We start from the raw sequence: 14,433 nt of genomic DNA on the forward strand, positions 1-14,433 counted from the left end.
GCCATTTGAAGGATCCTCCCCTCTTGTATCTGATCCTTCAAGGTTAACCAGTGAATAATAGGGCAAACTCTTCCCTTCCAAAGCATTTTTTTTTCCAGTAAACAAACAAACAACAAACCCTGCCTGCAACCTGAGCGCATGTTGCTGGCCACATTAACTAAATCGGTATACTCTCACCTAAGCCTTATTTAGTCTACCCATCTTCCATGAACTTTACTCCTTTGTGAGCAATTTCTCCCATCCTGAAAATCCTATTGTTACAAAGATTTTATTTAAAAAAAAAATCAGGGATCCCTGGGTGGCGCAGCGGTTTAGCGCCTGCCTTTGGCCCAGGGCGCGATCCTGGCAGACCCGGGATCGAATCCCACATCGGGCTCTCGGTGCATGGAGCCTGCTTCTCCCTCTGCCTATGTCTCTGCCTCTCTCTCTCTCTCTCTCTCTGTGACTATCCTAAATAAAAAAAAAAAATTAAAAAAAAAAAATCAATGCAAAGTTAGTCATCCTGCTTGAATCTAAACAGGGCCAATATAGCAATTAGTAGAATGATGATACTCTCTGTCCTACTGAAAATCCCCTAAGCCTATTACAGTTGGGTTTCATATCTTGCTTCCATGATGGAAGATGTGGGAGAAGGGACAGAAAAAGAAAGGCATCGCCATTAAAATAATTTCTTAGAACACAACATCCTTGAGTGCTTCATTTAACAAAATATGTCATTTTAGAAGCACTTCTGAGTGAAAGTCAAATGTAAATTTTATATACTGACTATAAAGAATAAAACGTCCTCCGGGAAGAAATTTGCTCACCCATGAAAGTTAGAAAGCCTTCATCTCCAACCCCAAATGCTAGATTAGTTGCAGATAAATGATGGATTGAATAGTTTCTAAGAAGACTCCTTGTTCAGCCTTCAGCTCTGTCCCTATAGAGCCTTGCAAGAGCATTTGTTTACAGTACATCATCCCTTAAGCCAAAGAGATTTTATCAGAGTTGTCTGTGGAATTTATCTATTTTGCTTTACCCCCTTTATTTTACAACATTTCAAAGTTTGCATTCCCTATAGTTTCCAATCCAGGCTGAGGGACATGAGTCCCTTTTATCCTGTGACCTGTGATCTTAGATCAGAAAACCAACAAGCAGTGACTCCTTGAGTCAAAAAGTGAGGCTTTTTTTAAAAAATGCTGCTCTTGCTCTGCCTGTGTGAACTGTAAGTACTCGGTTTTATCACCTATGCCTCCAATCAAGCTTTCTTAAAATTGCAGAGGCAGACTTTCAGAGACCCATTAGTACATTGTGGGGCAGAATGAAGAGAAATGTCACCCTCCACCCATCCCCACTGTGCTAGGAAAAGGAACCAACATTAGACAGATTCTTTCAATTCATAATTACACTTTTCCCCACCTTTCTGTCACCCTTCCATATCAATGCTTAACTAGGAGTCTTTTTATTATTAAAGAAAGGTCAATGTTTTGGCCTCTCCATTGCTAAAGAGAGGAGTCTCAGAATAAAATGAAGAGCAAAACAAAAAGAATTGAAAGAGACATAAACTGTCCTCATGGGCCTCATATGCTTTCCCTTTAATCTGTAAGATCATTTGAACTTCTCTACCTAAAGAAAAGCTTAGCTGTGTGGCTCTCATATATTAGCTCATTGCAAAGTGACCTCTAAATCACTATTACTTAGAAACAAGCGCCATACTCCCATTCATTTCATTGTCCTGTAGTCTAGTTTCACTGCTCTATTCTACTATATATTTTTAAAGGGCAGGATCTGTTTGCTAATAACCTCCCACTTGAATTTCATTTTCTTTCTCTGACCTCTGTCAAAGAAAGAAAATTTAGAAAAAAAATTATAAAAGGATTTCTACCCTTTCCTAGGGGAAAGATCACTGTATAAATATAAGAAGTTCATTAATATCTTCCTATCTAAATAAAGTTTGAAATCCCACACACTAGAAACACAATAGAAGAAGAGGTCAACTCATGCAGGGGAACATCCACTCTAATAACTCAGTTATTTTCATTTTTCATTAATGCTTCTATTCCTATTACCCAGGAGACTTGTTATTTTTACTGCATTATTCAATTAGAAGTGATCACTCCCCATGTCAGTGTGATATAACCCTTTTGGGATAGCGTTTTGTGGTTTTCAGATGACATCATATTTTTAAATTAGGTGGCCTAAGAGGTCCTCTGAGGAGTTCCATCCTTCTTTACCTCAGCATTTCACAAAAAAAGGAAAGCAAGTTCAAAGAAATGTAAACTGTCTTCACCAATAACAGCCAATGTATAGGAGGACAGAGGACACTAAACTCAGTTTTTTCATTTCTTCAAATGAGATCACTTCTAATTTCAGGACTGCGGCGTTGGTTAAATATGATTATTCACTAATGTTTTGAAGCCATGTATTTTAACTTTAGTCAATTGGTTAACATGATGTTTTTGGAAGAGTTCCTAGAAAAAAGCCACCTGTCCCAAAATAGTCTTGATACCATATTTGTCCTAATGTTTGAATATAACATACCTAATTATTAAAAACTGTTAACAACTTAAATCAAATGACTGTATGTGGTAGATTAATCCTATTCCTAGCGACATCCTTAGAGAATAAAGCCAATTTTCAGTAAGAATGAGAGAGAGGGCTGTTAGGACGTTCTATCAAAAAAAAAAAAAGATTCTCAGGTTAAGGTGTGTGGTGGAGAAAGTCTTTACTATGCACCACACACATTTTTTTCCTTTTTTTTTTTTTTCTTTTATATAGAGAGAGGAAGGGCACAAACAGGGGAGGGGCAGACGGAGAGGGAAAGACAGAGAATCTTAGGCAAGTCTAGAGCCCAACAAGGGCTCAATCTCATGACTGAAATCATAACCTCAGCTGAAATTAAGGGTCTGACGCTTAACCAACTGAGCCATCCAGAGTCCCCACAACAGATACTATCTTATAAACATTTTACTGTGAGGTGGGTACAGATGTATTTTGTACAGATGAGGAAATGGATGCTTGGAAAGGTTAAGTCAATTGCCTAAGGGTGAAAATATTCACAGAGGAACTGGGTTTGGAGCCAAGCAGGTGCGATTCAGAAGCTCTGATGGCACACTGTGCCTGCCTCCTCCCATGCAGTAGGTGGAAAGAAGGAAGGGGAGTGAAAGGACATTGTGGCACATGCTGCTTAGTATCTCTGCCTACCCAATAGCTATTCTCCCCCTTGTTCTTTAATAGCAGATCCACTAATTCTATTTTGGAAAGCAATGGGCCCTGGCAAAAATACTCATCGCATCACACCTCATATGTTCAGTTCTGGCCAAGGATATTTAAGCAGAAATCCACTGAGCTTGATATTTTGTCAAACAGAGAGACTGGTACTTGCCTTTTCCATTTTCCCCTTCCCTTCTTTCTGCCTGAAATGAACTTATCTACTTGTATGGGTGAAGTCGTCATGCTCTGACTATAAGACTGACAGCTCCATGCTAAGAATGGGCAAAGAAGCATTTTTTTTTTTTTTTTTTTTAATGAGAACAACAAATCCCTACCTGGTAAGTCACTGTTTCTGCTGTGTCCAATGCAATCCTAACCAATAAGGTGATATGCAAAAATAGAAGAAAGGCCCACGTTTTTATAGATGCCACCATATTGCCTGAGTTTGGCCCCATATGGTAGTGGATACACACACAGCTCTGTGCCATATATTTCTACTGTGAGAGGCTATGCTGCTTCCTGTGGCAGCAGTACCTGGGCACAGACCCAACTCCATACTGGACAGTTCAGTGCCGACACCACAACACAGGTTGGCAAACTACAGCCCACTGGCCAAATCCCACCTGTGGCCTGTTTTGTATAGACAGTAAGCTGAGAAAGTTTTTGTTTTTTGTTTTTTGTTTTTTTGGTTTCCCATTTTAAAGGGTTTTACAAATAAACACAAAATAAGAATACACAATGGAAATCATATGGGATCCAAAACCTGAAATATTTACTATCTGGTGCTTCATGGAAAATGTTAGCTGACCTCTCAGAAGGACAGGAGAGAGGAGAGTCAATGTACCAATTATCACAACGATCCTATTGCAAATCATACCCTCCTTTCAGGCCATTTTTACTCTCCTTTGTTAGCCAGTGAGTCATTATATCCAAAGTATGATATGTAATCCAATGGCACCCTAAATGATTTTCTAAAAGGGTGCAGTGTAGGGCATTAGGGAAGGAAAAGAAACAGCAGAACTAATACCTTCCTGACTTAAAAAGAAAAAAATCCAGTTTTAAGTATATTAACATCAGATTGGCAGAAAACATCATACATCAGCTGAAGCAGATTGTTAGAAAGGAAGTATCATTAAGCACTGAACAGAAAATCCTAGAAGGAATTAAATTTTGAATACTTCAGAATAAAAGTGCCTTTCAAGAAGACTTCTCTGCCACAGGTGGTGCGAAGCTTTCATTCCACAAATAAACATTATCGCCATTCACTTTAATTCTTGTCACACACAACGATGCTAGGCTAACAACTAGACTGAAAGCTCTGAGTAGGAAGATGGTGATTTTCCTGATTTTCTATTCTCATCGCCTTGTAGAACCTAAAGATGATTAGCCATTTAGATGCTTGAAAAATTACTTTAAATAATATGGAGAAATAAGGGGTTTTATTTTTAATAGAAGGCTAAAGAATCATTTCTCACATCCAATGTAAGAATATAAATTAATAAATTTCTCCAATTGCATATTTGAAAAAATTCATCCCAACATGCAGTCAGCTTAGTAGTAAACCAACCTCCCACAAAAGTTTGGGGGTTTTGGGTTTTGTTTCATTTTGTTTATGGCTTTTTTTTTTTTTTTTACTAGAGTCTGGGCCTAAGCAGAAGAGGAATATATGTGCATATTAACCTATCAAATTCCCAAATACATAAATTTCATTTAAGTTCAAAATTTCTTGTTTTTCTGCATGCGTGTTTATCTTCGAAAGCATTTCAATCATTGACATTTCACAAGTAAAGCTTTTTTTCCCTCAAAAATACTCATTTTTTTCCTCCTATTAGAATGTTGTCATTGCAGAGCTTTCCCACATCATAATAAATTTGATGATATATTGCTCTTCTTATTTTAAAGGTTAAGAGGATTTAGGAAAAATAAATGTATTGCATCAGCTGTTTTCATCTAATATTTTGTAGATACAACACACTTTGTCTTCAAATGAAAGATGATAACACACTCTCGTTCATACACTGAGCACAAAATTATCCTTCCTAAGAATCAGTCTCCAAGGTTTTCGATTTCTAGTATTTATCTTCACATTGAATGTATACATCTATATAATTATAAAATTATGCAATTATTTTATGTAGATCAGTGATGACTGCATATGAATATCATAAAACAACATATTACAAAGTACTATGATTAGAGAAAATGGTAATTGTGAACATCTGGATTGAGAAATTTAAATTTGAAAAACTCTGATATTTTTCATAAAGCTTTTTTCTATGCTTGTCCATATTTCAATGGGTACCGACTGAAACCATTTATTTCGAGCAGGCTAATTTAAATAGATCCAAATACATAGCACAGATCAAGCACTCAGGTAGAGAAATAGTCATCTCTCTGTTTTGTTATGTAACGACACTGCTATAAGAATAGTTTTAACATTTCCTTTAAGGATATTCAGCAATTTTGTTGTTAAAAGATAGAGTAAGAACTGCCAAAATGAAGAAATATTTTTAAATAGAATTCATCAAATTTTATTGGAGAGGAAAATAACTACTTAAAAACTGCCAAAAAATATCTTGAGCAGGTATGAATTTTCATTTTAAAAATATTTTAAGAAAGCAGAAAAATCTATCTGTATCTTTAATGGACCCATATGCAATTTCTAATTTAAGGTCTCAGGCTGCTAAAGCCCCTAATCTCTGTGAATGAAGGATCTACCTTTTCTCAAACCCAAGGTACTATCTACTTTCCAGGCAGGGTGGACATTCAAATACTTAACAACACTGTGGTGAATACTCCAACTATTCACTGGAAATGCCAGTCAGGGTGGATGCTGGCTGGCACACACAGGTCTAGTCCATTGGTGTGGTCCTGATGGGTGTCCGCCCTTTTGAAAGGTGTGAATGGGCATGAGTGGGGGAGGGAGATACTTGTCATCCATCCACTTTAGCATTCACTGCAAGGTCTCTTTCCTCTCTGGGCTTGAGTTGTGATGACACAGGTCCTTGCTACTCCTCTTTATTACAAGCCTCTCCAGGCTGAGTCTCCTACTGAACTCCCTCTTCGGCACAAAAGTAACATCATTATTTTCTACTCTCCACCAGAATAAAGGAAAGTCCTGGCTCTCTAGCCATGTCTTCTCAATTGTTTTTGCTTGGTTCCAAGTATATAGTTCCATAGAATTTTTCCCTTTCACATGGCCTTCCTGCCCATGCACTCCACAAAGGTCTCTCATGTCTCTGTCATTTTTCCCATTAGCAATTTTGTGGAAGGATCAGAGCAGAAACACAAGATTCTAGTCCCAAAACTCAAAAATGTAACTTTTTATTCTGATTGTGCCATGGCAACCCTCCCTTACAACTAACAAGGAGAAAACTCCTAGATGGTACTTAAATAGGGGAGAGTCCCACTACTTCTATATTTCATGCCCAGTGTATTTATTATTGTTGTCTTTTCTCATTACTATGCCATCTGTACACATGGCCATACTACTGAGATGTTTCTCCATCTTTTTCATGTTTAAAAACTTTATTATTATATAATTCACATACCATACACTTCACCCATTTTATTATGTATGAGCCAATGTTTTTAAATGTATTAACAATGTCGTGCAACCATCATTGCAATCTAATTTTAGAACATTTTCACCTTCAAAAGAGATGCCATACTCATTAGCAGTCAATCCTCATTTCCTCCAACCCCACCTGGCCCTAAGAACCACTCTACTTCTGTAGATTTGCCTATTTGAAATCTTTCATATGAATTAATTCATAAAATACATGGACTTTTGTGACTTGCTTCTTTTCCGTAGCAAAATGTCTTCAAGGTTTATCCATGTAGCTTGTACAAGTATGTCATTCTTTTTTATTGCCAATGATATTCTTTTGTATGGATTTACTACATTTTATTTATCCATTGGAGTTTTTTCCCCATTAACCTATTTTTTTTTCTTTTATCACGCTGAGAAACTTTTCTATGCTATAGGGAGTCTAGCATAGACTAGCATAGCAAAGGTTTTCTGAATCAAACTGGTGAAAATTACAAATGTGGTAAGCAACTACAACCTATTTCTATAGAAGAAGTGATCTGTTCAAAGGAAGGAGCAATTAATGCAAATATTCAAAAACCCATATGCTGTGAAACTTAAAAAAAAATGCTAGCAAACATAAAGAAAATGAATAATCATTGCTGCTGCTTTCTAATGGCAAGATTTTCATCAAAACTTATATTGGCCCTGCCTGCAAGACTTGTAAACAAGTAAATAGAAATGGAAAATAGAATCAGTAATTGTTATTTCTCACAATATCAAGCATGAGGGATGATGGATTTTTTTTTTCCCCACTTTGACCCAACAGCACTATGTGATTACTTTGAGAATACTGATAAACTGGCACACTTGGTTGCTGGGGGTGCACAGACTAAACCTGAAGTGCTAGAAATACCAATACCAAAATTTAGGAGATTGTTCATACTCCATATGACAGTGGAAATTTAAAAAAAAAGTGTAACAGATTTAGCTGTGGCCCTATTATTTATAGTTTTGCTTTAGTGGCATTTTTCATGTATGCAAAACCCTTAACGGACTCCAAGTTAGATGAAGTGGTACTCTTACAGTTGGGATCCACATATGCCAAGGGCTTCTGAATGTAATATTATAAAGTCAAAGAACCTCCCTGTATGGATGAATAAATGTAATTTCTGTCTTGCTGTTTCAAAAGAAAACATGTTCAGTAATTTGTATGGTGCCTGAAGACATTAACAGAAATAATATGGGAGCTCAACTTGATTACTTTACTATTCCTTCTATATGCTCTTCTGTCTCAAAATGGGTGAAATAAATTATTGGAGAGGGTCTTATTCCTTTTTAGTGTTATGTTGTAAAGGATTTTTTTTTCCTCTTCAAGTTATTTTTTTTTCTTGCAGTAACACAATCATATTGAAATAATTAACCTTGCATTTTCTTCCGTTCAAAAATTAATCCACACCTACAAAACTGCATTTTATGTTCTCATTCACATAGTCATTTTAAAGAAAACACAAGCAAAAGGTTTCAAGTTTCTTAGGATATTTGGGGAAAAAAAGAAAGAAAAGAAAAGAAGCAACTAGAACAGCATCATCTGTGAAAACAACTGACATTTAGTTTCACATGTAAGGTAAATCTGAATGGCATGAGAACCTTTCTACTCACAGATATCTAAAGACTCGTCTGAATCATCAGGGCAGTCAGGGTCCCCATCACACAGCCAGCTCTGGGAGACACAAGTCACATGATCGTGGCAAAGAAATTCACCAGGATCACACAACTGCTGATCTGAAAATGAAAATGTTTCGAAATAAAATATGAATGATCTGAACATGAACACAAGAGCAGTACAAAGATGAAATGTGGGAAAGCAATACATAAAAGGTACATGAGTGTGATCCACATTTTTTGTTCAGTAGCGAAACTAAACCAATTATTTATCTTAATTTTAACCACCCAGCTCAACCACATAATTTTGATAGAATTGACTATGTTGTGGTCTCACACAATCTGTTCAGAAAATAGTTAAGAATTCTGTTTGTGTTTATGACTAGAAGTTTGGTCATATTGGATAAGGCATATGGTTATCACAGCCAGTGGGTTTTATAGAAGATGTTGATCCAAAGCAGACATTCTCGAGTATAGAAATTTTAGTTTCCTCCTCTGCTCCAAGAGAAAGAAAATTCAGAAATAAAAATTAAATATTGTGCTTAAACTCCATCTCTGAGAATGCAGTTCCTAACTACCCATCCTGATACTGGGGCTTCATGTCTCTCTACATAAATTAGATACCCATTAACATATTTTCTTTCTTTCTTTCTTTCTTTCTTTCTTTCTTTCTTTCTTTCTTTCTTTCTTTCTTTTTCTTTCTTCCTTCCTTCCTTCCTTCCTTCCTTCCTTCCTTCCTTCCTTCCTTCTTTCCTTCCTTCTTTCTTTTCTTTCTTTCTTCTTTCTTTCTTTCTTTCTTTCTTTCTTTCTTTCTTTCTTTCTTTCTTCTTTCTTTTTTCTTTTTTTTTTTTTTCTACAACTTCCCAGATTACAGCTTCTACTGGACAGCAAAAGTGATGGCAAACTTTCATAAAGCTTTGCTCTAACTTAGGTTTCTATAATTGGTTGTATCTAAAAATCACATTATTGTCCTCCTATGGCTTCAGAATATTTAGGATCTGTAGTCTTTCCTCAAGTTCTAGTAAACTCATCATATATCTTGTTTGTTTTGTTTTTGCAATATACTCACTTATACACTGTGAATCCATTCAATAATATATTTACTTTTTTAATATTTTAAATGTCTGAAATAGGTATGATTTTTTTACAATTGATGATCTCTGAATGTGAAGAAGTGTTAGGAACATCTTAGCCAGTTGATATCACTTATACTTTTGTTATGTATATACAGGAATGATTCAAGATAAAAATCTATCAGTAAATAGTTTTTTCAATATGTATCAAAAATTCTAAGTGATATGAAAGCATTAGATCATAACTTAATTGACCCTCCCTCCCCCAGTAATATTCAGAGTTAACGATGCACTTTCCACAGAATGGGATAAAATATAGTCTATCTTTCCTTTCTCTCCTTCAAGCTCTTCTCTCTTGACCCCAACAAAATTTTCAGTAATATGCATTACAAATACTCACAAACATACATACGGCTTGTGGATATATAACTATTTTTTCCACTTTCAAACTATAGATGTTACCTGAAAGTTCCTATTATTTTATCTTATTATATTTTCCATTAAATTCATCATCAATGCCACCACACTTATTACCAATGATATCATAGCTGAGATTTTTTTGTTTTTGTTTTATATTAAGTTGATTGAGCATATTCTGTATTTGGCTCTAAAATAGGTGCTACAAAAATGTAGAAGTTACCATCTTTGTCTTTAAGGATCCAGCCAGCAGACTGCTTGTGCCAACATATACAGGAGGAAAAAAGTACTTCTATACAACAAGTTGCCAAATAAATGATAAATAAAATAACTGCTAAAGAAAGAAACCACAGAGAGAAATGAAGACAAAAACAAAGAATAGTTTGAGTATGTAAGCATTACTTTAAAAATGGGTAGGATTTGGATGAGTGGAGAATAAAGATAGGGCATCTAGACAAGGAGTAGAGTGACAATATAACTAAGAAACTAGTTATTAAAATGTATTTAAAACAAAAAATTTCTAAAATCAAAATGACATTTAGGTTATAAAACCTTGATTTTTTTTTCCCCACAAACAGTCTGTGTGATACTTATAAGTATGTTTCACTGCTAGGGGAGGAGGGCTTAAATTTTGCTTTAGATCGTCACATAACTTTTGTGGTTAATGTAGATAAAATTCAAACTGTTTTGCTTATAGACAAGGAGACCTAGAATTTTAAAGATGAAGGAAAGTTTATTAATAATTCTACTGGAAAACAAGCATAAACCAAATTTATTCCAGAAAAATCAGAATGGATGTTCATTCTACCCATAGCTACTCTGCATTTGATTTATGATCTTGGGATGCTAGATTGTTTTCTTCCTTCTTACCTCCCAAACTATAACAAATTGCTATGAGGATAAGGGAAAAGAGATGGTGCTTTGCTAAGTACCATTGTATCATGCCTGACTCAGTAAACAATCAATAAGTACTTATTGAAAGTGTAAAAAAAATAAAAGAGGACCATAAAGAACTGTTTATGGTGTTGGAAAATAGCAACTCAAAAACATAACTCAAGAGTCAAGGAATGAAGGACCTTGATTACCGTAGGAAATGTTTTGTGGATAATTTGAAGTCATACAAAAGTACTTAAGAAAGATTACTTATGATAAACTATTGTGCAAAGTCATCTCTCAGGAGGTTGTTGCAATTGTCTAAAGAGAAGCTCCTAATATTTGAACTAAAGTAATGGGGACTATGATGGAGACTCTGCTCCAAGCAATATAAGAGTTAAGAATTGGTGACCAAATGGCTAAAAGGCTCAAATATATCTCTAAGTAAATAGCCCCAGGAATTCACTGTATAGCATCCCCAAACCAAGATAAAACATAGGGATATTAAAAAAAAAAAAAAAAAGTAATGTGCATGTGAGCCTGGTCATGGGGGCAGTGGATTAATAACAGTATTTATAATAGGGGGAATAATTAGTGTTTTATACTGTTGTTTTTTTTTTAACCTCAAAAGCATTCCTACTTCCACCATCCCTATCTTAATGTGTTCATGCATTTACTTATTCAACAATCATAAATGAGTTTCCACTATGTTCTAGGCACTGGGGATACATTTTTTAAAAAATGCATAAATCCTTGTCATCACAAAACTTAAATTTTAGTGGCAAAATAGAAACAAAAATAAAATAAATGGGTTAAATGTATAGAATATTAGAAGATAAGAACCTATGGAGAAAAGTAAAACAGAGATGGAGATTAAGAATTGGAGGCTGTAGATATAATTTTAAACAAAGTCAGAGAATATGTCACAGAATATCTAACAATTGAAATAAAGACTTATGGAAGGGAAGGGTGGCATCTATTTGGATAAAAGATCATGTGGTGGGATCCCTGGGTGGCTCAGGGGTTTAGCACCTTACTTTAGCCCAGGGCGTGACCCTGGGGTCCTGGGATCAAATCCCACATTGGGTCCCTGCATGGAGCCTGCTTCTCCCTCTGCCTGTGTCTCTGCTTCTGTCCCTCTCGCTGTGTCTTCATGAATAAACAAATAAAATATTTTTTTAAAAAAAGATCACGTGGTAAAGGTCATATACTAAGACGATGAGGCAGGAGGGTACCCAGCAAATTTAAAGGAACACTAAGGAGATCATAATAGCTGGAGAAAAAGAAGTAGAAAGAGTTGAGGTCAAGAAATCAGTAAATATAGGGCTTAAGGCAGCAGATAAAGGCTTGAGTTTTACTAAAAGTCAAATGGGAAACTGCTGAAAGGTTCTGAGGAAAGAGACAATCTTACTCTTTTAAAGGATAAAGGATTTCGGTGAAGGATTTTAAAGGATAAAGGATTTCAGTGAAGTGAAGGCAGAAACAAGGAGATCAATTAGAATGTTATCGCAATTATGTATATGAGAAAGAATTGGTTGGTAGATAAATACATTGGTGAAATGGAGTTTTAAGACAGTGTTTGATGAGGAAACTTAAGTCAAATATTCTGCTCGCCATCTCATTAAATGTCAGAATCTTAAATTCAGATCTTTGACCCTCAGTGTATGACTTTTCAACTGTTGGGGGAATATAATGAGTATGAGATGCTTGAGAATAAATATGCATCAGGCAGTGATGCATTTAAGTCTGAAATTCAGGAGAATAATCAAAGCTAGAAACATGGAACAGACCTGGAACTGTGAGAAGACAGTGAAAAACCATTAGAATAGAAGTAGATGAAATTAAAGTGAGGTGGGGAAAAGGAGATGAGGGCAAAGATCTAAGAGTAGGTCAGGCAGGAGACAGAGTGGACAGAAAGTATAGCCAGAGATACAGTAGAAGAAGGGCAAGGGAAAGGGAGCTCTACTAAAAACATGTGAAATATCAAGACTTGGAATGAGGAAGGGGGTCATTTTGACAGCACTCCAGTATGGTGAGTTCTGAAAAGATGAGTAAGCTTATGGGCTGAGGAAAAGGTGCCAATGAAAGAAGAGGAACTGCAGCCCAAGGATATGAAAGTGGAACAGTTTCCCAAGGAAAACTCATGGGACTGGAATGAGGACTGAAACACTAGTAGGAGTATCTGCCCTCAGGAAGAAACGATAGAAATATGAAATAGATAAACCATTAGCTGGTAGGGAAGCTGGTATTCTTGCCTGACCTTGTTTTTTCAAAGGACTGAAAAGCAAGGTTATTTTTTGAAATTTGGGAAAAGGTAGAACTGGAAAGAGAGGTGAAGGTTTAGAGTAACTGCTATGGGGAATTGGAAAAGGAATCAACTAGGAATTTGTGAAAAGATTTCTTTCAAAGACTGATGAAAATCCAGGTAAAACTGAAAAGTGTAATTTAACAATTAAGTATTTTGTTCATTTTGTATTAATGTACACCTACATTGAACCACAGATACAGAATAATCCCTAGGGGGAAAATCTCAGAAGAAAATCCCTTGGGAAAATATGCAAACCACCCTCAATACATATTCACATGTATAGATGTGTATGCAAATCCATCCTAATTCAAAATTTTATATATGGGTGTGTGTATATATGTATTAGGAATAAGATAGACTTAAGAGGATTTACTTAACGAACCTATGTTATCAGCTTGCTAAGCAAGCTCCAACCTTTAAAGACAATTTGCACTGCTGTGATTTTGGGGACAGTTTCATATTATCCCTCCAGGAAACATCAGTTAAGAATAGCTTGCTATGACTCACCTATTTATTTTTCAACCACATATTCCACTTCAAGGTCGGTTTTTAAAAGCATTGATTATATGATTCAAATGAATGAATTTTCAGTATTTCAAGGTGATTATTTTAGAAGATATCCACTAGATTGAGCTCCTTGAATCAAAAGCTAAATATGTTGTGTGCGTATGTATTTTCCATTTATCCTATTTAATGCTTCATGCCGCACTTCTGAGATAGTCAAACTAATCTTATTTAAAATATCTTCCTATTGTATGAAACGTAATGTTATACACTGTAATTAAAACAAGAAGCTTACGAGGATGTGCAGGCAGTTTCACTTATATCCCTAAGGAAGAAGATCAAAGCTAGTACCATGTCTATCTCTTTATAATAATAGACACTTGCAATCAAAAGACATGAAAAAGATTAGGACAACCATAGCCTATAGAGTTTACTAAGTTTGGATTCACCCTGGCTTAGTATAATCTTGCTATATTTATATGAAAACATCTAATTGTCCATTTTAATAAAAAGGTATAGTAATATTTTTGAAATTTGGATACAGATAGTCTTTTTTTTTTAATAGATGGTCTTAAATGAAAGATTTTAGATACATGAGTTGCTATAGACTATCTAATTTTTATTTTCTCTGGATGGCTCAGTGGTTGAGCATCTGCCTTCAGTTCAAGTTGTGATCCCAGGGTCCTGGGATCGAGTCCCACATAGGGCTACTTGTGGGGACCCTGCTTCTCTCTCTGCCTATGTCTGCCTCTCTCTGTGTGTCTCTCATGAATAAAAAGATACAATCTTAAAAAAACATAAAAATCATTTTATTTTCTCATTTTAATGTCACAGTGAACCACTACTTTTTATCTTTTCAAAAAACAGGAAGA

At 35.5% G+C, this 14,433-nt stretch overlaps 1 protein-coding gene across 1 annotated transcript in view; it reads right to left on the bottom strand.

The window, feature by feature from the left end:
- The window catches only part of LRP1B (LDL receptor related protein 1B), a 1,837,374-nt gene that overhangs the window by 1,493,305 nt on the left and 329,636 nt on the right, over positions 1–14,433 (bottom strand). Inside the window, exon 2 of the mRNA XM_049097407.1 lies at positions 8,384–8,506. Coding sequence (XP_048953364.1) covers positions 8,384–8,506 — 123 coding nt within the window. The remainder of the gene's footprint in view (positions 1–8,383; positions 8,507–14,433) is intronic.

This window comes from Canis lupus, chromosome 19 (genome assembly GCF_003254725.2).
Source record: "Canis lupus dingo isolate Sandy chromosome 19, ASM325472v2, whole genome shotgun sequence".
In the NCBI taxonomy this organism is placed as follows: domain Eukaryota; kingdom Metazoa; phylum Chordata; class Mammalia; order Carnivora; family Canidae; genus Canis; species Canis lupus.